Source organism: Thermobia domestica, chromosome 2 (genome assembly GCF_964235325.1).
Source record: "Thermobia domestica chromosome 2, izTheDome1.hap1.1, whole genome shotgun sequence".
NCBI classification, from domain to species: domain Eukaryota; kingdom Metazoa; phylum Arthropoda; class Insecta; order Zygentoma; family Lepismatidae; genus Thermobia; species Thermobia domestica.
The window spans coordinates 20,688,502-20,710,872 of record NC_137455.1 but is presented as its reverse complement, the minus strand read 5'-3'; the positions used below and the strand labels follow the sequence as shown (position 1 = coordinate 20,710,872).

Sequence of the window (22,371 nt, the reverse complement as noted above, 5' to 3'; positions counted from 1 at the left end):
CGAGGTGTCAAGGAAAATTATGTTAAGGAACCTTAGGGATAGTGGTGGTGGGCGTGGTGGGTTTGGGACCACCATCAACCTTAGGAATATCAACTTTGCTAATGAGTTAAGGCACATATACAGAATACTGCAGTACGATTGGTGGTTCGAAACCCAGACAAGGAAAACTTATATTCCTCCACGAAGTGTCAAAGTAAATGATGTTAACGAGCCTTAGGGGTGGTGTTTGTGAGCGTGGTGGATTTGGGGGTACCACTAGCCTTAGGACTGAAATGTCCCGGCCGTGAAACTAGGAACAGACATCTTAATGTATTCAAATATGTTAGACACCTCGCGCCAAGTTTCAGTGTCCCTTTCAGATGCAGTGGCCAAGGAACTTGGCTCATCCATCCTCATCTCAACACTTTTTGAGGCTGACGAACTTGGCTGCACTTTTTGCACCTCTGGTGTTTTTGTTCATATTATAGATTTACGGGAATTATTTGTTTTATTAAATGACGAAACCCAACTTGAGGTGGGACTAAAAGAGTAAGAAACGACGTAATGACCAAATATGCTTTATAGCTGATGGCAGTTCGAAGCATACTTGAGAGCTACACAATGATTTTTAGAACCTCGGAACAAAAACCAGTAGGCTACACATTAACGGCCTCATTCCATAGCAAAAGTAGGGAAAAGTATATAAGACTTCCTTATGAGTGAGAGATATACTTATATTGTAAATGCTACGTATAAGCATGGGAAACCTTCTAGCACGGCTATGTCCGTCTATCTGTTCGTCTAATTATATCAGTGCAAAAAACGATAAAATATAGCAAAGTAGGGTTTTATTATATGGATTCAACGTCCCCAGAAAAGTTCTACTTCCATCTATAGTCCTCGATTGCAACCGGAAGTTGTAGAAATCTGCTATTTCCGGTGCCCATGGCAATCGCAATAGGGTAAAAAAAACTGTATAAGATGGCAAGATACGTTTTTTTTTTTTTTTTTTTAATATGAATTCAGCGTCTTAAGATGTTATCCTTCATTCTTTACTCATTATCACCGTCTCCTTTAGCCTAACCGGCATAACCGTGGGATGTAAAACTCAGATTTCATTTCATTTCATTCTTTTCCCTTATCTCTATACCAAAACCGGAAGTGGTTGAAATCCGGTACAACCTATGCTTCAAATTTGAAGCATGTTTCAAAGGAGAAGCGAGAACACTAATTGATCGATCGCATTAAAGTGAATAACTCCTTGGACCAATATGATGGGAGATTATCGTGATTGAATGTAAGAATTGCCAGTGTTGACAGTTCGCTTTCTGTGTCTCAAATCCTTAGTATTTTCTAAAATGTACAAGGACCAAAATGTTAGTAATTGATAAGTTTCGCAGGGTTATTGTGAAGTTTAGGTACTTCTCATATACAGCATTGCCTTTGTTTTCGTTGCACACGCTGACTGAAACTTGCAGAATACGCCGTCTTGGGTGTGGATATCTCGAATCGAACGATATAATCGAGAGCACGCTCGAATCAACACTGTGACATAGGGAAAGGCATCTCTAGTTCTTTATATTATCTCAATGATTTCTTATACTAAATTATATCGTTCTGCAGTTATTACGTAAGCCTTTATTTATGAAACATGAATATAACAGTTTCTTAAAAAAAAAAAGAAAAAAAAGAAAAAGAAAAAGAAAGAAAGAAAGAAACATTGTCCGAAGGCCCCCTACTGCAAATAAAAATTATTCAAAGAGATTTTCGTGTTGATTTGTGTCCTTTTGCGGCCATTTTGAGATTTTTTTTTCGCGGTTGGCACGCTATCCAGTTCAGGAGTTCATTGTATTTGTGTGGGAGGGGGAGGACGACGCCGTTTTCCTCTTCCCCCTGCACAGACCAACAAAAATACCTTAATATTTTGATCAAAACCGAAACAGAATGAACTTTGTAACAATAGAAAAAATCAGAACAAATTCAGTACAAACAAATACGTAAATGTGATTTTATTGTTTGTGTTGCATATAGGGGATGGAGGCTAAAGAGACAATTTGCATTAACCGGACTTGCTTCTTAATGTAGTTTATCAGTTCTTGTTTACAAGACGTGTGTTGAAACAAACAAAATATAGTCGCAGAAAGGTAAGATCACAATGAATGGAATAAAAGGAAACGTTACATCGTAAACAATAACCTTGCTTGTAGATGCTGACGCCAATACGCAAGTGCTGAGCATACTAAAACCTGTGTAGAGTGTGACACAATAAATTCCTCAGTAAACAACGTACGTATTTTGTTCCGTTGATTCAAATACAGATTGATTGGAAATTAGTAAACAGCCATTAGACAACTTGCAGGTGGTATTGCAGAACAAGTACAATAGAGTCCACATTAATAAACTAGGAATTAGTAGTTGTGTGTGATTTTTACATGAAATTCTACTATATTATTAGGCCGGCTGCACATTGAGCAGAGGACAGGACACTATAGCCGAGATACAGTACAGTGAGCAATGCAACAAAGCTTCGTATTGCATATATACTTGGACACATGCTAGATAAAATTGTGATTGAGACACGGTTGATGAACTAAGTGTTCTCTCCCCGCATCCTCTCCTGCCTCTGGTGAATTTGCGACCGACCTTACCATTTAATTAGAGTGACGAGGTATTTGACTAAGAAGAGTATAGTGACGTAAGTCAACAGGAAAAATGGAAAACACTGATATCTACATTGGTTTGGAGTTTAGCAGCGAGGTTATATGAGCCGTAGACCTACGGTTTAACATGGAATCCAGCTTCCACCAGGAATCAAACCAGGATTCTTACGGACCGAAGGCGCATATGCGAACCACAAGTATTTAGCCACGAGAGATTCATTGACATCGTCATGACTAGTTAAATCAGATAGAAAAACGTTAGACTAAGTTAAGATGAACTTATAAACACTGAAAACAATCTGCAAACAATAACTAGAAATAACCAGTAATCTTTAGAGAACTTACTGGAAAATGAAAATACAGAAACGCTAACTAACCAAACGAAAAATTCTTTAATCGACATTTAATAATCGCGGGAGAAGGCAGGAAGAATCGCCGATATAAGTAGAGTTTCATATTTTTCATTGATATATTTGTACAATTGAGGCAGTTCCATCCTTGAAAGCCCAAATGACGCCCCTGGTACCTGTTTCCTGACTTTCTCCTGTTCAATAACCTTGACTTAGAGTTAGCATTAAGGGTTGCCAACTTTTGAAAAATGGAAATACCGGACATCTTCCTGGAGTACATACACTGTTAAGATTGTGACATAATCCCTCGTCAAAAATGTGGAAACCTGAAAGTGGTTACTTCACATAAAATTGAGCGATTCGGAGTTCGAATTTCATAACTTTAGTTACTTTTGAAGCATTTCTTGAACTTTCTTATTTCAGTTTTGATTGAGTCGGCACATGTATATTTTATAGTCTACCATCAGTAATAGATTGTATTTAAAACTGAAAAGCAAATATAATTGGCAACATAATTTTGGTATGCAGAAAATATACTTGAAAAATAGACCTAAGTCTTATCAGCTTTTCTGGGGCTGGTAAGGTCTCATAATGTCTAATTAGAAGATGTAGCTCTAACTGACACTGAGGATGAAGCAATGCTAGCTGCGTTGCTGAAAATGTATTTTTGTTAACTTTTAGCAGTTTTGATAAGTTTAGTAAATTTCCCTGCCTTCAACTCTTCAGCAAATTCCGCGCAAAACAGGTCGATATCAAAGCAAATTATAAGCTATGCTTTTACCATGTTCATCGACACACCCATGTTCATCGTCACTTACATGAATAGAACAGAAAATAGGATTAGTAAAAGGAAAATTACCGGACATTTAACGTCCGGTTTTGAGGTCGTACCGGACAAGGTCAAAAACCGAACAGGGGCCGCGGTGGCTCAGTGGTAGAGCGTTCACCTCTGGTGCTTGGGGTCCCGGGTTCGATCCCAGCCCCCGCCAAGTGGACTTTGTGGTGGACAAACACCGTGTGCGTGGGTTTTCTCGGGGTTCTCCCGTTTCCTTTTACTTTCTTCATTTCACCATTTCATTCATCACTCATCATCAGCGTCTTCTTTAGCCTAACCAGCAATAACCGTGGGACGTAAAACTCAAATATTTCATTTCATTTCATTTCATTTCAAAAACCGAACTTGCTTGGAACTCTAGGCTGATATATACATACACCTACCACAGAAAATCTAATGGGAGAAAGGACCCTAAGAGAAAACAAATGTAAACGTATTTTTGCTGATAAATTTAAAGAAACAGAAATAATCAATATATTTTTTTCGTCACGAACTATTTTCAAAATTACTTTTTTTCTGTAATCAGCACATATAAAAAGACAATGCAGTATAAACAGTTTATCTTTCTTGATCACATGTGTTGTCGGCAACACATAAAACGAGTTAATTCTGATTGGCTACAATGATATTATATGAGCGCTATCTAAGTGGAAAGATTATTAAGTATTATTTTAATGTGTGTGGTTTCTGTCGCGGTATGTCACTTTCAGCACTTTTCGCAACATGACTTTGTTTCATACACACACACACGCTTTCTCTCTCTTTCTCTCTCTATCACGCATACACAATCATATCACATTCCTTCTTTCAATGTTGGTTCACTCACGTATTTGCAATATATACATCAACTACAGCAGGAAAAATGCATGCAATAAACGTACAACATAAAAAACAAGGAAAACATTACGAGCGTCACAACCTTAATACACAACATGTCTGCAGTTTACTTTCTTTAATAAAGATACTGGAAGATTGAGATGTTTGATGGAGAGTCGTAATAGGAACTATTTATGATGGAGTGTTTTAATACGCGTAATACACAACAAATAAATGTCAGGGCTTCATTCGATTCATTCAATGTGAATACTAACAGTGGCGTAGTCAAAAGGGAGCCCGGGTTTTTATTTCTCTTCTCGTGAATAATATAAGAAAAATATGCATTTATCATATCAGGTTGTCTAAATGAAGTACTAAGGTTTGAAGGTAAAAATCGAGAATGTATTTCTCGTAATTTGAAAATAATATTATGGAAATGGGATGAAAATAAATGTTAGAAAGACAAAAGCCATGGTGATTGGAACGAAGAGATACTGGTTGGAACGTTGGATAACAAGGAACTGAGAGACGTGTTAGAGAGTATGGTGACAGGAAAGAGAGGGAGAGGCGAAGACTACAATTAATGGACGATATCAAAACAGAACAATCGCGTGTGAAGACGAAGAGGTTAGCAGAAGACCGTGGAAGTTTCTCAGTTGCAACAAGTGACATGCCAATAATGACAGAATAGGTATGTTAATGAATCAGATGTATACAATTCTCGATTACCTTCTACCATATTTCCGGTAACACCAGAACTCTGGCACTTTCGAATTTTTGTGGTGTCTGGTCAAAAAATCATGATACATGGTTTTTCATAGGCTTTTTCCGAAACTAACTTAACATTATTCAGAGAGTTTTGCAGAGATCGAAACAAATTATATTCGGCTCTGCAAAGTCCGGGCTATACGATGGATGCATTAAAATTTCCAAATTCTCTCCATTTCTGGCGAGTCGATAAAGATGTACTGTATACAGTCTGGCGTTGTCAGAGTAGTATAAGAAACTCTTTCTGTTGATCAACTCCGGCTGTTTCTTTTAAATTGCACCCGAAATAAAAGTTCAAATCCATAGTTCTTCCCGGCGCCTGCAGCTCGTGATTCACGATGCCTTTCTAATCTCACCAAACGCACGTATAACCTTCCTGAGCGTTAGTGTGAGCTTTGCCACATAGTATAGAACGTCTTCTTACTTCAACCATGATTATTATTATTATTATTATTATTATTATTATTATTATTATTATTATTATTATTATTATTATTATTATTATTATTATTATTATTATTATTATTGGCACATTGTTGTCATAGGTTATCTGTTTTCTATCATTCGTAATCAACTGCTTCAGAAATGGCTAGAGTTTGTTACAATTCAGCAGAGATTCGCAGATAGACATTTTGATCGAGAAAATGCTTTTCAGTTAGATGATGTACTACACAAACGACGAGCTTCTTTTTCTAGTCAGCTTTGTCTGAATGATTTAACATGTATGGTGATGGATGTTTAGAGCCTTTCTACTTTAACTGTGTCCCTTCTGGCGCTGTATCGATGTGTGTTTTCCCGTACTTCCCTTGAAAGAGAAGGCACAAGCTGGTGTGTCCGAGATCTTTCAATTGGTAGATGAGGAAGCGTTGCCATAATAAATTATTTCATGGACTTCGGCGTGCACTGTCTTATTACCTATTCTAAGTAGCCTACGATCTTCACTCAAGACCAAAGGACTGAATGTCAAATTGGCAACACAGTTGAGGTTATTCACTTCTTTTTTCCTAAGCAATGGTAGAGTTTCATCCGTCAGAGGGTGGGTGATATGTAAATGTATTAATTATATTGCCAAAGGAACAGAGAAGTTATTACGTGAACAAAAATACAGGGTCATATTCTGTGAAATCGGTTAATAATTGTAGAAATTATAAATGTTTGGAAAGTTCGGACGGCCACCATTTACATACTCAAAAATTCGCAAAATACCGGAGCAACAGCCTTCCCCTTATTCCTCTATATCTCCGTAACGGTTGAGATCGAGGATTTTTCCCTTTAATGGGTTCAATTGTACACAAAAACACTTCGTTTGAGCATAAACTCGTCCACAGTTTTGAGTCACACTTGAATCGGTTTCCTCGTTAGTGAATATTATGGTCCTGTTGTTTATTATGAGAAAAGACTACGCAAAAGACTTAGGATTGTAAAAAATTAATACTGTAGTTTTGAAGTCTGGTACGAGAAATATAGACGCATTGGTGAGTATATTGTAATGTAGAGATACATGGAAATAAAAATGAAATGAAATCTTTTAAATTTAACGTCTCATGACTATGTCCTGTACGCTAAGGGAGACGAATGATGGAATAAATAGTGGAATGAAAATGGAGGAGGAAACGGGAATATTTCAAGAAAACTCACGGACACGATGTTGTCCACCACAATCGGAAGTGGATATGGCGCATTAGTATTGGATTAGTAGTTAATTATTTTAAATATTGATATTACATTTTCATGAAATCTGTTTAAAGAGAAATCACTATCTATATAGAGATGACACGATGTCCTTATATATTGGATATGGAAATTCATAGGAATTCTATGACTTTGTGTTAGAAATTATGCCTTATACTTACATGGGACGATTTTTCTTATAAATATACCAATTAGTAATTCAACAAAAAAGACTTTTGTTACTATTTTATTTAATTTGAACTAACGTTTCAAAGGTATCTGACTGCCTTTATCATCTGAGTTATACAAGTTCTATTCAATAAATAACAGAAAAAGTTGGATAAAAAAAATTATACAGAACTTCAACAAAGTTTGTGTTTCTTCGTTATTTTTTTGGTGATATCCTAGAACTATTATCAGATAGGTCTGGCACGCCTGCCTCGCGAACGGGATGCTGGAAATTAGTGAAACAAGATGGCGGCACCCTTGCAGGTTTAAACCAACGTGGAGCAGCGGAATGTTATTAGATTTCTGTTAGCGAAGGGTTGAAACCAGTGGTCGTAGTGAGACGGCATGCGGTGGTATGCCATACCGCCTCTGGTTTTTCAGTAATGAGGACATACCGTTTCTGTTTTTTCCAGTGATCAAGACAATAATTAAATATACGGTATGTTGAGTCAAAATAATAGTAAAACATACCGCCTCTACTTTTTTTCCACTTCGAACACTGGTTGAAAGCAATGGAAATTTACCGTCGGATGGGAGTGCAATATGGTGAAAGTTGTTTTGAGTCGAACACAAGTGTATGAGCAGGCCCGTAGCCAGAACTCGAAAGCAGGGGGGGCCGAGAGCACTTCTGGGGGGGCCCAACCTGACTCCACGTTTTCATATCTATTGTTGCTACTTAACCTTTATACACTTGGCAAGAATTTGAACGAAATCGTAGGCTCTCACGCTGGGGACCTAGGGGACCCCCTAATTACAAATTCCCCCTTATGTATAGCTCGTTGGAAAGCTTACGGAACACTGATTCCAACGAGGTATCACTTGTGGAATTCCCACCCTAATCGTAGAAGAAGAAAGGTCATAAAACTTTTTTAAAATACGAAAAAATTAGAACTTGGGGGGCCCTTGCAACCCATTCAGACACCCAATGCTGACAAAACGATGATAATGTATATGCAATAAACTTGTTATAATAGTACTTTAAAAAATGGTAGCAAATGCTGCAATGCAAAGCGAGAGAAAAATTCAGAAAAAAATCTATAAAGCGCCCTGTATATAATTTTCGAAGAGCTGTTACAGAAAATCACGTTGGCGGCCCTGGTGACCCCTCTAATCATGATTGAAACACCGTTGGATATGTTATGGAACACAGATTGCAACGAGACAACAAGAGTTATGCTTCTAGACCAATTCAGTGAAAAAATATCTCATCTTATATGGAAGTCCAGAAAATAAATGTAATTTACGTTAAAAAAAAAAAAATACTTAAAAACTTGGCCAACCTTGTCCCTTTTCTACTTCCCTCATATAAGTAACAAGTACTTTTGCAGGGTATTAGCGTGCAATTTTATCACTGTACAGCCCAATGGAGAATGCCCCCCAAAAAGTTAACGAAAAAAAAACAAACACGAAATTTACCTTTCTCGTCTCCGCCGTGGTACTCCCCACATACATAAAATGTATATCGGCGACAAGCTTCATCTTTCACGAAGACTTTGATACCAAAATTATCTTCCTAGCTTAATTAGGGGCTGAGTTATTAAGGTTTAAAGTCAAACGCAGCAGATGCGTCCTTTGGCGTTTAAAGGTTAACTTACGATCATTGTATTCCCAAACAAGAATTCAGAGTAGAAATAATCGAAAACTATACAGAAAATAATTAAAGGTCAGTAATGTGAAACATACTGTATAATGCATTATGTACTGTATATCAGATGACCAGCTTGCTATTTAAAAATATCCCCCTACTCCCATCTATTTTACATTTATAGATCCGTATTTCCAATGTGTGAATTAAAGAACATTTTACAAGAGGAATAAACTGAACATTTGAAAATTATCATGGGGAAATTCAAAATTTATATAAGACATCCAGCTTAACAGAGAGGAATTTCTCCATCATTCCCCTAGTAATTTGCACACTGCGTATTTCAGAATCTTTTCACTACATATTAAATGCATTTTTTTTTTCTAAGACAAATTTGGAGAAAAAGTAACTCTAAGAGTTTGTATAAATTGAATTACATTGAAAACTGAATAAACAATGATATGTAATTGTTTGAAGTAAGATATAAAGCATTCATATGAAGGAATTAATACAGAAATAAAATAGATGAATAAGCTATACTATAGTTACAATTTGGACAATCTGTACTCCTCTATAATTCTGTACTGTGTGTGTAAAAGTTTAAAATTTTAGTTAAATGATCAAAGCCAATAACAAATAATGAATGTATAGCTGATTCATCAATTTATTTTTCTTGTGAATAAAACAATAGGGAGGGAGACAACAGTGGCTCAGTGTTAGAGCGTTCACGCTGGTTCGATCCCAGCTCACGCCCAGGGGCGTTATTTGGGGAGGGCAGGGAGGGGCAATTGCCCTCCCCCTGAGTTTGAGATTTATATAGATTGTATCAATGGACTAGTAGTAATCAGTGAAAAACGCGAAATTTTACATATATCAAGAGGTCTTTCCCCCCCCCCCCCCAAGCAAAATCTGAAATGATGGTACTGTTCACGCCAAGTGAAGTTTGTGGTGGACAAACACCGTGTGCGTGGTTTTCTCGGGTTCTCCAGTTTCCTTCCACTTTCTTCATTCCACTAGCTCATTCATTTATTCTCATCATCACCGTCCCCTTTAGCCTATTCAGCATAACCGTGGCCCGTAAATCACAAAGATTCTATAAAAAAAAAAGAAAAAAGAAAATGCGTCTACTTACTTGACTTAAAAAAGCTGCAATCGCCTATTCTTCATTGCGTTGAACTTCTGCAGAACTTTCATGATGTCTATGTTTTCAGTTCGTTTCTTTTCAAACGCAAGAAACACCAGGTTGGCCAATCGTTTCTGACTCATGGAAAGTCTTTCTGGGCTATTTATGCGGGCCAACACAGAAAACGAAGATTCACATAACGCGGTACTGCATGCAAATGTTCGGATAAAAGCAAGTAGAGCATAAGTATCTTCATAAGCCATTTTAACCTTATATATTTCACTGAAGGCGTCAGAAAAATTACATTTGCTAACATACGCCTTTGCAACAGCAAGTTCTTCTTTAGACGGTATGGTAATTCCTAATGAAGATAAGTAGTCTGTTTTCGGAAGCTCGAGATTTTCTGCTGAAGTAACTGCGTCCAACAAAGCATTGTTACTGTGGAATCGTCTGTTAATTTCTATAAGAACTAAATCAGTCGACTCGTAGAACACCTGTCGCAAACACTCAACTTCTGTATTCCCTGTACCAGTTGTTTCTGCTACAACAAAATCCTGTAGTGACGTACTTATTTTTCTTTTCCTTGAAGGGCGTTGAGAAGCTCCTTCAATGTGGGTATCTTCTATCATGCGATTTGCTTCACCTACAATATCTCGAAACGTTTCATCATTTCGAATATTGTTCAATGTTTCCACAGCAGCATCAACCAGATTTCGTGCGGTACTTAAACTTGCTTCATGCGACTGGAGAATTTTATCAACAGGATGAAGAATTTCAAGTATTTTTTTCATCAATAATAAACAAAATCGGAACTGCAATTTCCCAACAGTCAGAATAAGTCCAGTACTTTCTACTAATTTATCCCCATTAAAATTCCCGTTCTTAACCAACTTTAGCACCTCCAATATTTCCATATAATTGTCGCGAATTATTTGTATTACCCGTAAATGTCCTGACCAATGGTGTTCTAAAAGACGAGCAAGATTCCGACCTTCATACAAAGTAGCAATTTTACTTCTTTTAAGGAAAGTATAAAGCATGACACACTGATCAAAATGTTGTTTGACAAGAGGAATATCGTTCACACATTTAATTACTACTAAATGCAATCTGTGATTGAAACAATGTATGTAAGGAATATCACGTCCTAGTCGTTGCTGTATTATTGCTTGCACTCCACCCTTCTTCCCGCTCATCACAGAAGCCCCATCGTAACACTGGATCAACAGTCTTGTGCAATCTAAACCATAGTCCCGAAGAACATTAAGTGTGAGATCGGCAAAGGAATCGGCACTAAGAGATGGCAGAGTTTCTATGCTTAAAATAGACTCACGAACTTTTCCGTCCTTCACATATCGAATACCGATAGCCACATTTTCTCGATTGTTTTTGTCACGTGTTCCATCCTCCAATAGAGTGAACCATGGCACATCTGCACTGTTAATGTCATCAACAATATTTTCTCGAACAGTATCTGTCAAAAAGTCATCACTTGAATTATATCATTCTGGATTTCCGGAGATAAATAGGAAGCATTTTGAGGAATTTGTAACAATCGGCCAGTTTCTCGTCCTTTCTTAGTGTATATTCAAACATATTTCGGAAGAGGCTCTGTTCCTCGTGTTCTTCAACATTATAAGTCCCTCTCATTGGTAATTCATTCACAGCTAGGAACTGAATAATTTCCGTGATGCTCTTTACATAATACTGATTTTTTTTTTCAAGTACACTTTGATTTACTAAAAGTGACACTGGTTTCCCTACAGCTGTGCGCTTTTGTTTCTCTGCCCACATATTCATCGCAACGATATGTGTGGTTGTTGCGGCATGTTTTATTAAACCTGCTTTTGATTTGTCAAGAGCGACCTTCCAGTTACTAAAACCTTTAGATGTAAAAGCTACTTCTTTACATCCATAAGGTTGAAACTGTCTGCATGCGTAACAAAACGCAGCATCCTGGGATTGCGAATATTCCAACCACGTAAATCTCTGAAACCATTCCGTTTGAAAGCATCGTCCGTCTTTATTCCGAGGATAAGATTAGTTTTATTTGTTTAATATTTTCCCCCGGTTTTGAAATATCTTGTGGTATAGTATTGATATTCTTGTTTTTGTCATTCGCTGATGATGGAACGGAAACAACGGGGTCACTAGTGACTTTCGTACGTATTATAAATTTATCCATTTTTACACTGAAATCTTAATTTAAAAAAAAAAAAAAAAAAACTCACTGTGCTTGCAGAAAGAACGCAAAACACATCACGATGCGCACGCAATCAGTTAAAACAGACGCTTAATTACTGTAAAAGTCATTAGTCATTAATGCACTGAAAACTCAAACAGCTTCCACCAAGACACAAACTTATGCGTATCTCCGAGCGGCACTAAAGCACAAACACCCACCACTGCGGAACATTGACTTCTCTAACGCACGCACACGAACTACGCGTATGAACAAATGTTATCTATTGATGTCGAAGAAAATCTGATAGCTACCGACTGGCACCAAGAGAGGCAGTAGAAGGGACAATAAAACAGCCACTCCGCCTACTATACTGACCCTACATACGAAAGTACTTGTGGATCGTAGAAGAAGATTTACTGTACTGCCATGAAAAATCTGTATTTTCAAACCTCTGTTGTACGCCGATGAAAATTGGCGAGATGGGGAAAAAGACAAAACATTTCCTCTCATTCTCTTTTCGTTTGGTGGCTCCCCCCCCCCCCAAACTCATTTTACAACAGCAACTCTCCATCCCTAACCTTCCTCCTTGAATTCGAAGATGACTTATTTATGGCACAAGCCACCAGGCCTGACAACGGCGTTATTTCTATACCAACTGCAATCGGGTTGAAACTGAATAAGAAGACAAAACCATCTGGTTTATTCTGGTTTATTTTTATAAAAATACTGAAGGAGTGTAGTTAGCAAAATAAATGAAATGTTGCTTCCGACAAAGTATTTCTCATAACTTTAGTTTGTGGCCAAAGTCTGAATACGATAAAACAAAAACAATGTTTCCATGCATTGCTCGTTTCTTTATATAGAAGCATTTAAAACACTGGTGAAAGTTTCAGGGGGAGCTGAAGGTAGCCACAGGGGGGGCTCAGCCCCCCCTCGCCCCCTCCTAGCTACGGGCCTGTGTATGAGTGGGTAGATAAGTTCAAACGGGTAGGTTTCAAAACATTTGACACCATAAATGAAAGAAAGGAGCATGAATTTGTGCAGGGAGCTTTTGCTACAGTAAAAAATGCTGAAGCGGAGGCATATTATCACTTGTCCAGCGCTGTCATAAGTGCATAGAACTTGATGGGGATTACGTTTCGATTGGTTTCAACCCATCAGCCAAGAGAAATCTAATGACACTCCATTGCTCCACGTTATTGGAAACCTACAAGGGTGCCACCATCTTATTTCACTGATTCCCAGCATTCTGTTCGAGACACAGGCGTGCCAGGCCCATCTAATAATAATTCTAGGATACCACCAAAAAATAACAATGAAGTACAAACTGTCGAAGTTTTCTATTTTTTTTTTATACAATTTCTCCGGTTATTTATTGAATGGACTTTGTATAATGAAGTTAAATATGGAAGATATAGTCTATTGAAAATCTTATTTATTGAAATACAAAGATCTCCGTGAAAATTATGAAATTTTTTACCAATTACTACTTTATTTAACCAGATAATAGACTTAAAATAATCTTAATCATAATTCCGGATTATAATTCCAGATTTTTGAAATATATATGTGATAATTATCAATTATACACCAGATAAGGCACCCAAGTTTATGTTAGTGTGTGGCAGAAACATTGTGCCCGTGGGTTTTCTCAGGGTTCTCCCATCTTCTCCCAGATTCTCATTCCATCAATTCTTTCCGTAATCATCCGTCTTCTTTTGCCTGCTTGGCGTAAGCGTGGGACATAAAACTAAGGATTTTATTTCATTTTAATGAGATGCGACAGACTTTTCGTAACGAGATAGACTGCTTCTACGAATAAAATCAGAAGAAACGTTACTTTCATAACACATTTTTCAAACGAAACAGCCTCAAATCTTGTCTCGTGTGTGATCATATGATAATACGCACTTCCCTTCCAGTTTCTGCTTCCAAAACAGACTCCTCCACGCGTGAAATTACCAGTTAACGCGGCAATAAGAGTCTTGTAAAAATAACGATGACAATTTCTTTTCCCTTAACGACATTATTCATTTGATGCATTTGTATATATAGAAATGAGGTGTTGCACTATCGTGTGATGAAATATTAAGTTAGACTTCAGCAGAACGTAGTGCTTTAATAGCAGAAGACAGATGTAATTTTGTCATACAAAAGAACTTGGCGTCCACGGAAAGCTTGCATCTGCGTCCAAGAAATTGCTTTCATTAATCTGAACACTAATTATCTGCGGTTGGCTTCATCAGAAAGGAAACGTTTATATCTGACATTTCTCTCACAATCCTACGTTCATATTAGATAAACGTGAATATGAGCTTAGCGATTTATTATTGTTCGTCTAGGAGGAAATATGTTTTCTCGAGATAAGCAAAGAAGAAATGAAGTGATTTTCAGGACTAAAGCAAAAGAAAAGATGAAAATTAAAATTGATACTGTCAAGCGGATTAATGTATATAAATATTACTCAACTCATATTAAAGAAGTTTCCGACCGAACTCTGGTTCACTACAGAAGCAAATTTATTAATGTGTCGTTGCAGAAATTATGCAAAACTAAACCTATACCTTAACGTGAAATCTGTTAAAGGTAATGTGGGATTATTGGAAGTATAATTTGCAGGAAAAATCAGGAAGCAAATTCATTTAGCCATGGAACGCTCTAGGGACTCTATACTGAGAAAAATACGTAATGAGCTCCTCGGTGGCTAAGCGGTTAGCGTACGCGCCTTTGGCGTGGGAGGCCCGGGTTCGATTCCCGGCGGGAGCTCATGTGGTTCGAATTCCACATGAATCAGTAGGTCCACATCTCATATAGCCTCGCTGCTGAACGGGACGTTAAACTCAAGTCAAGTCAAGTCAAAAATCCGTTATCCGGACACCGGTATATTGTTCAAATATACGAAATCATTGTGTTTACTACGGAAATCTGTACGAAGCATACGTTATCTATGTGTTACATACGTATTGTCTTTTTTCCCTTCTTAGATCATGCATGATGTTTGACATTAAGGGTCTTCCGTATATTACGTATGTTACATACGTCAGCTTATGTTATATTCGTTCACCTATATACGAGATCCTGTCCGTCTTTCGTACGGAAAGTATGTTTATTCATAGCACTTATACGGAAGTATTATAAATCATATGTTTTCAGTTATACATTTCCTGAAGGATGTTACGTAGACTAGTTGTACGTTAAGTTTAAAAACTACAGGATTTGCGTATGTAACCTACGTATAAAGTTCTTCTTTCGTATGGAAAGTACGCATAGATGGAACACTTATACGGAAAGTATTGTACTTGTACCGATTATGGCCCGGGTCCCTAATATGGCCCACCCATCATATTTCTGCAGATTTACGTTGGTGCTACTAGATGACAATATAAACTATGTCCTCTGGGCCGCGCAAATATGTTTACGCTTGTCATGAGGACATAGTTTATATTGTCATCTAGTAGCACCAACGTAAATCTGCAGAGATATTGTATGTGGGCCATATTAGGGACCCGGGCCATAGTCGGTACAAGTACCATATTATAAAACAAGTTTTCAGTTATACATTTGCTGCAGGATGTTATTTATAGTCGTACGTTAAGTCCAAAAACTACAGGATTTGCGTATGTAACCTACGTTTTTACGTACGCCACATACGTTCTTTTCTCTGCGTATTTTGTTTCAATCTGCACTAAATAAAGCAGTACGCAAATGGCTAGTTTTGTTAACAGACAAAATTAAATAGAAAAAAAAATGAATACACAGAAATGTCTGGTTACAAGCACCAAAAAACATGTACTCGCTAGTCCAAATTAATTCGAATACTAACGATTCCTCATCTCAAAGTCATACTTTAATCCAAGTTTCTAAAACAACTCTCCTGCATTAGCCAATATTTAATCTTCTTTCATTTTCTCCCTCTTTGGGATCAAAATTTCCAAACGTGCAGAGAAAACAAATAATCGTATTCTATTTAATAAATAAAATACGTCACGTGCCAACAGATTTTGTGTCTTTGTGCTCTAACAAATCAAAACAGTCAGTTAAAAGTACTAAAGCTTTGTCCCCTAAACTCTACAGGGTAAAATTTTAAAATTCAGTGCAAGCAAAGCAAATATAGTTATTCGTTTAAGGCTTGCAAAAAAAAGTTGACATCCTGTGCAACGGCTCAGAACAATCATGAAATATACCTATCAGTGGTGTATTTAGGGGAGGGGCTTCCGGGCTTAAGTCCCCCAAAATCTTATTTACTATAGTAAAGTATATGAAATATCTTGCAGAATTTTCACATTTTCAGGCAAAGCCCCCCCCCCCCCCGCGAAAGTTAGCAAAGCCACCCCCGAAACAAAATCGTAAATACGCCACTGATACCTATTATTGATTTCCTCATCCACCTACGTCCTACCCTCACCCTTTCAGCCTAATTCTCTAATATTCATCCAAGCGAAATGAAACTGCAAGCTGTAGTTTTACACCCCATGATTGATTATACCGTGTAGATTGAAGAAAACAGATGAGTAAAGACGATTAATGATTGAGAAAAGATTGCTTGAATGAGAATGTGGGAGGAAATGGGAGAAACCCGAGAAAAAACCTGCAATCATGATGTTATCCACCGCAACTTACATGGTGTGGTATCAAACCGAGGGCCTCTTGCAGCAGAAGTAAGCGTTCTATACTCAACCACCGTGCCACCATACTCGTGCAAGTGAATCGTATATTCGTAATCTGCGTATTAAAAAGAAATTATTTACTAAACTTCGAGTATACGTCCAATGGTTGAAGTGAAAGATACAATAATTAATAGTTATTCAAGGCTAGTATAAATGATTCAGTGCTATATTTTCAAAATTATTACACCACGTACATACATGAAAAATATAAGAAAACACACCAAATTTGTATTATGTAGAGTTTAGCACCCCCCCTCATTGGCACATTCCAGTTCGTGACTACCCATAATGAACTTCCGCATCACTGGATTGGCCGTATTGCTGCGAATGACTAAGCTTTGTTCCATTGGCCTCCCAGATCTCCTGATTTAACGCCCTGTGACTTCTTCCTGTGCCAAGGACCTTGTTTACGTACCCTCATTACTGCAATCCTTAGTCGAGCTCAAAGAACGCATCAGTGCTGCAGTGCAGCAAATTGACAGGACTATGCTCCAAAATATATGGTATGAGCTCGAGTATCGTCTGGACATGTGTCGTGTCACCAAAGGAGCACATATTGAACATTTGTAGAGGCTGTATAAACTTGGTGAGTTTTTGGTTCTTTTCATATATCCAGTGGTGCCCACCCCCCTTATGTCCATGACGCACCCCCTCGCAATTGTCTATCCATAGGTGTTCTTCCATGAAAAAAAAAATCTTTTCGATTAATTTTTACACCCCCTCAAACATATTTATATAGATTTTTAACCCCCCCCCAAATATTTCAATGACGCAGTTTGCGTCATAGCCCCCCATTGTGGGCACCCCTGATATATCTTTCATGTGTGTACGTGTAATACTTTTGAAAATATAGCCTTTTCAAAATGAATAAATCATTTATGCTAGCCTTGTATTACGTAAGCCCTTTCGGACGGAGTTTCCAAAATTAGTGCAAGTGAATGAGACATCTATATTTCTGATATTAAAAATCTTTCATGTACCAAATTTCGAGATTTTAAAATACATAGTAGAAAAAAAAAACATTCAGAGAGTTATTCAGAGACCGAAACAAATGACAGTCTGACGGTGCCAGGTCCGGGCTATACAGTGGATGCATTAAAACCTACCACCCAAGTTTTCTCCATTTCTGACGGGTCGTTAAAGATGTACTGCATGCAGTCTGGCATTATCAGCGTGATATACAACATCCATTCTGTTGACCAGTTCTAGTCGTTTCTTTTGAATCGCAAGATGCGCTCACCCTAATTATCTGTCTTCCAATCCCACCAAACGCACAGAATCAGGGGCGAATCCAGGACGGACTTTTGAGGGGGCGGCGGATTGTACTACTGCTAGTTAGAGCTACTTTTAAGAGCTCCAAACTCTGGGATGGGTTTTATTTATATATATATATAAAATAAGAAAGTTCCCTCTTCTGGGGCGGGGGCGATCGTCCCTTGGATCCGCAGCTGCACAGAATAGCCTTCCTGTGCATCATTGAGGCTTTTCCACAGACTATGGAGCTTCTCCTCGCCTCGACCACAATTTTGTCGCACCTTCTTATTGTAAGTTTTCCGCTTTTCATCACTCGTGATAAACTGCTTCAGAAATGGCTAGAGTTTGTTATGATTCAGTAGTGATTAGCAGATAGAAATTTTGATCAAGTAAATGTTTTTGAGTCAGATCATGTGCCATATAAATGTCGAAAATGAAATGAAATGAAATCTTTGAGTTTTACGTCCCACGGTTATGCCGGTTAGGCTAAAGGAGACGGTGATGATGAGAGATGAGTGAAATGGTGGAATGAAGAAAGTGGGAGGAAACGGGAGAACCCCGAGAAAACCCACGAGCACGGTGTTTGTCCACCACAAAGTTCACTTGGCGGGGGCTGGGATCGAACCCGGGACCCCAAGCACCAGAGGTGAACGCTCTACCACTGAGCCACCGCGCCCCCCTCATATATAAATGTCGAGCTTCATTTTCTAGCCAGCTTTCTGCAAATGGTTTAACATCGTATGGTGATGAATAAAGACCGGATGTTAGGCAAAATACCTATTCTTTAATATTAAAGATATGATCAAAAATAACGTTTTAAAGTTTATATGTGGGGTTATAGTTTCGATTTGAGGCAATTTTATTTGGCCTATTTTGCCTATTTCGACCTTTACTGCCTAAATAATTGGTTTAGTGCCTAATGTTGCCTATTCTATGCATTTTCTTCAAATTAAGCCTTCATTGGGAAAAATGTAATTTATAAACATAAATAACACACACATATATGTGTATATCGGGTGTTTGTAAACACAAGCACCTGGTACGTTGCAATATATATACAGAGTGTACTTTAAAGTTGTGCACATACTTCGGGAAGTGATTAGTGATATGAAAAGAAGACAAACAGTCCTCGTGTATTTTGTCTAATTCCGTGTCATGTACGAGTGACAGAGTGCCAACTTGGAATCGAAAATCGAATCCTGACAATTGGAATGAAACCGAAAGATGTGCGCATACTTCGAGATGTGATTCGTGACATGAAAAAAAGACAAAAAGTCCTCTTGAATGTCATGAATCACCTCCCGAAGTATGTGCACACCTTTATGTCTCGTTCCAATTATCAGGATTTGATTTTGGATTCAAATTTCGCCCTCCTGTCACTCCTACACTACGTGGAATTCGACAACATGCAAAGGGACTTTCTGTCTTCTTTTGATGTCATGAATCACCTCTTGACGTATGTGCACATCTTTCAGGTTCTCCCAGTATATATGGAATGCATTACAAGCTTCGTTTTTATATATACAATAAAAGAAGATATTAACAAAGAAATATGTTTCTATATTCTTTGAACATTATCTATGACTTGAATCTATTTTTTAATTATATTAAGTATTTATCTTCATTATTTTGAGTTACATTTTAGTGCCTATTTAACTGCCTATTTTTTAAATTTTCAGTGCATATTTGCCTGCCTATTTTTCAGGTTTTTAGTGCCTAAACATCCGGTCTCTAGTGATGAATATTGTGGTCACTGACGATGTCATGACTGCTTACATACCATGACTGCTTTTGCCAGAATACCATCCATCCAGGCCCGTATCCACGGGGGGCAAGGGGGGACCGGGCCCCACCTAAACTTTGAATGCCCCCCATAAAATTTCACAGTAGGCTTGCAAATGAACCATAAGTATATGGTGATGAAGTATAATATGATTGGGTCGGGCCCCCCCTAACTTCTACCGGCCCCCCTAAATTTTTGGGCTGGCTACGGGCACTGGCAGATCCACGTGGGGGGCGGAGGGGGCGACCGCCCCCTCCAAAGGTCTTTTCATTCCAGCTTTTATCGTTCGGAAATACAAATACTGTCTTTTCCCGGCCAATGCAATCAGTGTAACAAGCCTAGCAGAGTCGAATCATGTGAATACTTCTGTCCCTAGTTCCTTGTAATATGTTTAATATGATACTAATACTATGATACTAATTATGTTACTGAATGTAGCAACAATAAACTGTCACGTTAAGTAGTCAGAATTTTAATAAAATGACAAGTGTCATATATTTGTGGTATTTATTAAAACCGTCACCATAAATGTAAACGATATAGATACAAACAATATTTACAATATCATGATGTGAAATATAAGTAGTACGATGGTAGGGTCTATCAAGGAGAAATCCCTGATACTCTCGTGTGTTTATAATGTCTTGTAGTCCTCCCCTCACGACATTTATGTCATGTAAAAGTTCATCAGCGCAAAGCTCATACTCACAAACACAGGCCTTCCATCACCGCTGTCAGTCCTGGGTGGTTCCTCTGGACGCAGAATAATTGTACCATACCACACTCTTAGCAGGTGTAGGTCGAATGATGATAATTTTTAAAAATGCCTGGTTTTATAGTATCACTAAAAACTGTTTTAGTTTTAACAAGGCACTGTTTATTCTGGAAAATATGTTTTTTTCAATTTAAAATAGACACCTTGAAGATTTTAACTAATATGTTTTGGACACCATCACCTTGAATAAGCTTGATATTATCACTTTGAAGGTTTTTATGTTTTGATGCCACTGAAAAATCCGTTTGCGTAGGACGTGTTGTTTTTCGTGGTTGTATCGTATTGTTAATCTTGATAGAATTTTCACAAGGAGAAATCACGATGTATATTAGTGTTTAATAATTTTAAACTTTTCATCGTTTGATGATTTTGGGAATATAATAATCCCCCTTTTAATAAAGTACAATGGTCAACTGTTCATGAGAACCAGTGACATGGAATCCCTTAAAATTTTTCATCGTTTGACTTTTATAACCATGAGGCTGGTGCACAAAAGAAAGAAACAAAAACACTAGAGGAAGGAGGCACTAGTAAACACACACACGAGAAAAAAAAATCACTAAAACTGCTGGATCCGTGTAGATGTCGAGCGTGATCCCAATAGTGTATCCGGGAAGGCTGGAACTCGGGAAATCCTGATCGTGGTGGTGCAGCACGTCGAGAGTCAAGGGCTATCTCCTGGAAGTCTGCTATCTGGAAGGCTTGATCCTTGAGCCAGAATGGACAGCATCTTGTGGTCTGGAAGTCGAGAGGTCCATCATCCAGAAAAGGAAACTGCGACTTGGTAGGCATCATCCATGGAAACGGGTAGCAAGATGATGGGTAGCCCAGGTGCGTTTGTGAAAATAGGCCGGATGCGGAAAAGAAATTACATGACAGGAGGCACTGAATTACTTGTTAAAGACCATTGTGAAAACCTATTTTTTTTTAAAGGACTAAAAGAAAGAAAAGAGGGAGAAGAGATAATTGCAAAAGTAACGTACAAGGAACAAAAGGGATAACGTAAAAATATGTATAATGGCGAACTGTAATGAAGAAGGCACCTGATCAATCTTTAGGGAGATACGGAGATTCCGGGGTGTGTGACGTTATTGGTATGAAAAAGAGGAAGATAGATTGGGTTCGGAGCAGCGGGAGGTGTGTAAGATACGGTGTAAGTGTGGCTGGTAGGCGTTGGGTGGGTAAAGGAGCGACGAAATTTATGAGTTAAAAAAAACTTGATGTAAAAGAAGCCACCAATGATAAAGAAGAGAAAGATGAGGGGGATTGCAATGTATAAAGATATGGGAATAAAGTCGCCAGCTGCAACACCGGGTATAACCAGAAAGAAGAGGATGCTAAAAGAAAGGAGAGAAAAAAAAAATTGTAAGAGACGAGCCCCTTATTTTATTTTTATTTATTTATTTATTTATTGATTTTTTTTTTTTATGATCATGTTTACTATTACTGTGTGTGCTGTGTACGGAAGTATGGTCGTGGATAGCGAAAGATTCCGTTATAGTAGAAGAAGTATAGAAATGAAGAGTGAATTTGCCATTAAGTAGGACAGAGGGGAAATATATATATATATATATATATATATATATATATATATTAGTGAGACGTAGTTTATTCCTGGCCAAGGTACCGTAAGTTGACCTGGAAGACAAATGATTCGGGAGAAACTGCATGAGGTTGCCAGTCGTGAGCAAA

The 22,371-nt window shown here is 37.9% G+C and overlaps 1 protein-coding gene across 1 annotated transcript; it reads right to left on the bottom strand.

The window, feature by feature from the left end:
• Window positions 1-10,029: 10,029 nt before the first annotated feature.
• Window positions 10,030-21,471, bottom strand: LOC145678960 (zinc finger MYM-type protein 1-like). The gene is made up of 3 exons (XM_081749565.1): window positions 21,240-21,471; window positions 16,821-16,922; window positions 10,030-11,489 (listed from the first exon to the last, which is right to left on the bottom strand). The coding sequence occupies exons 1-3, from the start codon at window positions 21,469-21,471 to the stop codon at window positions 10,030-10,032; spliced, it is 1,794 nt and encodes a 597-aa protein (XP_081605691.1).
• Window positions 21,472-22,371: the final 900 nt, after the last annotated feature.

Bases quoted from the DNA above. Each gene is read 5' to 3' on its own strand.
- LOC145678960 (XM_081749565.1), bottom strand. From the start codon at position 21,471: ATGCCTACCAAGTCGCAGTTTCCTTTTCTGGATGATGGACCTCTCGAC. The intron at 16,923-21,239 runs GTGATTTTTTTT...TTTAATACGCAG, and splicing joins ACACGGATCCAGCAGTTTTA to ATTACGAATATACGATTCAC. The intron at 11,490-16,820 runs GTAAGTTGCGGT...ACTTTTTGACAG, and splicing joins TCGGTTTGATACCACACCAT to ATACTGTTCGAGAAAATATT.